This window comes from Cyprinodon variegatus, unplaced genomic scaffold (assembly GCF_000732505.1).
Source record: "Cyprinodon variegatus isolate N-32 unplaced genomic scaffold, C_variegatus-1.0 Scaffold64, whole genome shotgun sequence".
In the NCBI taxonomy this organism is placed as follows: domain Eukaryota; kingdom Metazoa; phylum Chordata; class Actinopteri; order Cyprinodontiformes; family Cyprinodontidae; genus Cyprinodon; species Cyprinodon variegatus.
Window position 1 is genome coordinate 419,340 of NW_015150517.1, and position 2,222 is coordinate 421,561.

At 36.8% G+C, this 2,222-nt stretch overlaps 1 protein-coding gene across 1 annotated transcript in view; it reads right to left on the bottom strand.

The window, feature by feature from the left end:
* The window catches only part of ttc13 (tetratricopeptide repeat domain 13), a 29,252-nt gene extending 27,030 nt beyond the window's left edge, over positions 1-2,222 (bottom strand). The window contains exon 1 of the mRNA XM_015371725.1: positions 1,962-2,222. Coding sequence (XP_015227211.1) covers positions 1,962-2,130 — 169 coding nt within the window. The 5' untranslated portion in view covers positions 2,131-2,222. The remainder of the gene's footprint in view (positions 1-1,961) is intronic.

Below are 2,222 nucleotides of genomic sequence, written 5' to 3' on the forward strand. Positions count from 1 at the left end.
GGGAAGGATTCGATTTGGGGTTTTCGTTGAAACGTGAGCAGGAAGAGGCTCTACGCTCATTTTTTTTTAAAAAGGACATATTCGCCGTTTCACCGACAGGCTCTTACTAAGTCAGAGGCGCTCATTGGTCAGAGCGTTGGCCAATAGGAACAGACATGGTTTGAAAAACAACGAGTTGTTCTCATCAACAATCTTCCGATTTCTCATTCATCAAATTAAACATTTAATCTCACATTTAGTCTGGTTTATCAGGCTAGATTTTTATAACAGGGATAACTAGAATCATACATAGTTTTTAAGTACTATGTTTGTTCTCTACCTCCAAACTCAGCATCTCTTCATCCAGGCCTGAGATGAGAAGGTTCTTTGAAAGTTGTGAGAGGCGCTCTTGGGCGTTTTGACTGAAATTTTTAAGCCTCTTCGTATAAAAATTTTTTTTTTTATCACAATGAGAAATCTGCTTCCTGGAATGTTGAAGTACAAAAAGTTAGCATCCAATCATTTATTTATGGTCTTAGTTTTTGGGAATAGGTATATAAGCTCACAAATGACTCTGGAATGGCTTGAGAATGGCTTTGTCGTCATTCAAACCCAGTTTTAAAGCCTTGCAGGGCAGCATAAAGTCCACTGCTCTCCTTTACCCTTTACAGGGCAAGTTACTGTTTTTGATCCCTTGCAAAACCCTTACAAATGGAGTCCCAGTTAATCAGTGAGGTCTAGAAGAACTAGATCTATATCCAGCCATTCAGCAAAGACACTGCTACATGGCTTTACATCTTATTTTGGCATTTGACCAATTACATGAGCCCTTGAATGATATATTACCTAACAAGTCAAGAAAAAAAAGGTAAAAATCTAATTGAAAAGTTAAAAAGTTAACTTAAAAAGTCAATAAGACTAGTTAATAATTATATTTATGTTCATAAACTTAAAAAATGTAAGTGCCAGTATCAGCATTACTGCCTCTGAGGTTATGTTGGACCACATAAAATCTGTTTCTTTCCTTCTCAAATGGTTTTTGATGAATTTCTTAAAGAAGCACTTTTGTTATTTTTTTCTTAATATATTCAGGTGAGTTGAAGTTTCTTGTTATTACATTGAAATTAACTTTTGAAATCAAATTATGCATATTTTTTAATGTTACAAAGGTCTTGTCCTGCATTCCAATGACACTATTCGCTTGAAATTATGATTTAGTATTTCACTGAGTGCCCTATAACGGGTTAAGCCATAAAAAAGAAAAGAGATCAGTTCAGGTGTTTTATAAAATATTTGAATCAGGAAATTGTTCATAAACCAAACTGAACTATTGTTGTTCTCTACTTTAAAAAAAACACTTTAGATTTAAAATGGACAATTTAACAATTTTTTTATTATTTAAAAAATGAAATGTATAACATGAATGCACAAAAACCTAATTTTATTTCAGTGTTAAATTCTGTTGAAAGTAACAGATAATAATTAAAAATGTCTCTTTACTGGTTGATTATTTTCTTTATTCAGACCCTGCTGATTTTTAATTGTGACCCCTGATCTAGTGTGTTTAGATTTTGAGGAAATTGGTGCTCTTTGAATTTCAAAGAACAGAATGTTCTTAAAGCTGAAACTTTAGGCAAAACAATTATGAGCAACAAAGAAAAATGGCAGGACCAAAACTCTCATTTACATGTTTCCATTATGCTTGTGAGAAAGAAGTTTATAATACTGAGGTAATAATTATGCAATTTAAGGAATAAATTAGTATATATTTTTTGTCTATATATATAAACTCTCCAGCCTTTTAACAGCGATATAAGGGGCATGTTATCCAGACCTAACTGGTTTTATTCCCTCCTCGGAGCTGTCACTGTTTGTTGTTGTTAGCTTCATTAGCCGGGAAGCTAACCGGCTCTCAGAGTGACAGTTGAACCGTTGAGCAGGACGTGGCAAACTACAGAAGCAGCGATAGAGAGGCGGTTTACCGCAGTCTGCAGCGTAGTCCTCCCACTCGGACAGCGAACTGCATCCCTGCTTGTGGAGCTCGTTGTTGAACAGCGTGAGCGTGGAAAAGAACTCCGTGGAGATGATTCCGCCGCACAGGTAGAGCAGAGAGAGCGCTGCCACAGCAACAGCCCGGCTGACAGGGGCCATGTTCGGCTACATGAGTGACGGAAGCTGCTGCAGTCAGAAGCCCCGCAGTCACAGAACTCATCGAAACTACAACAACCGAGCACCCCTGCTGT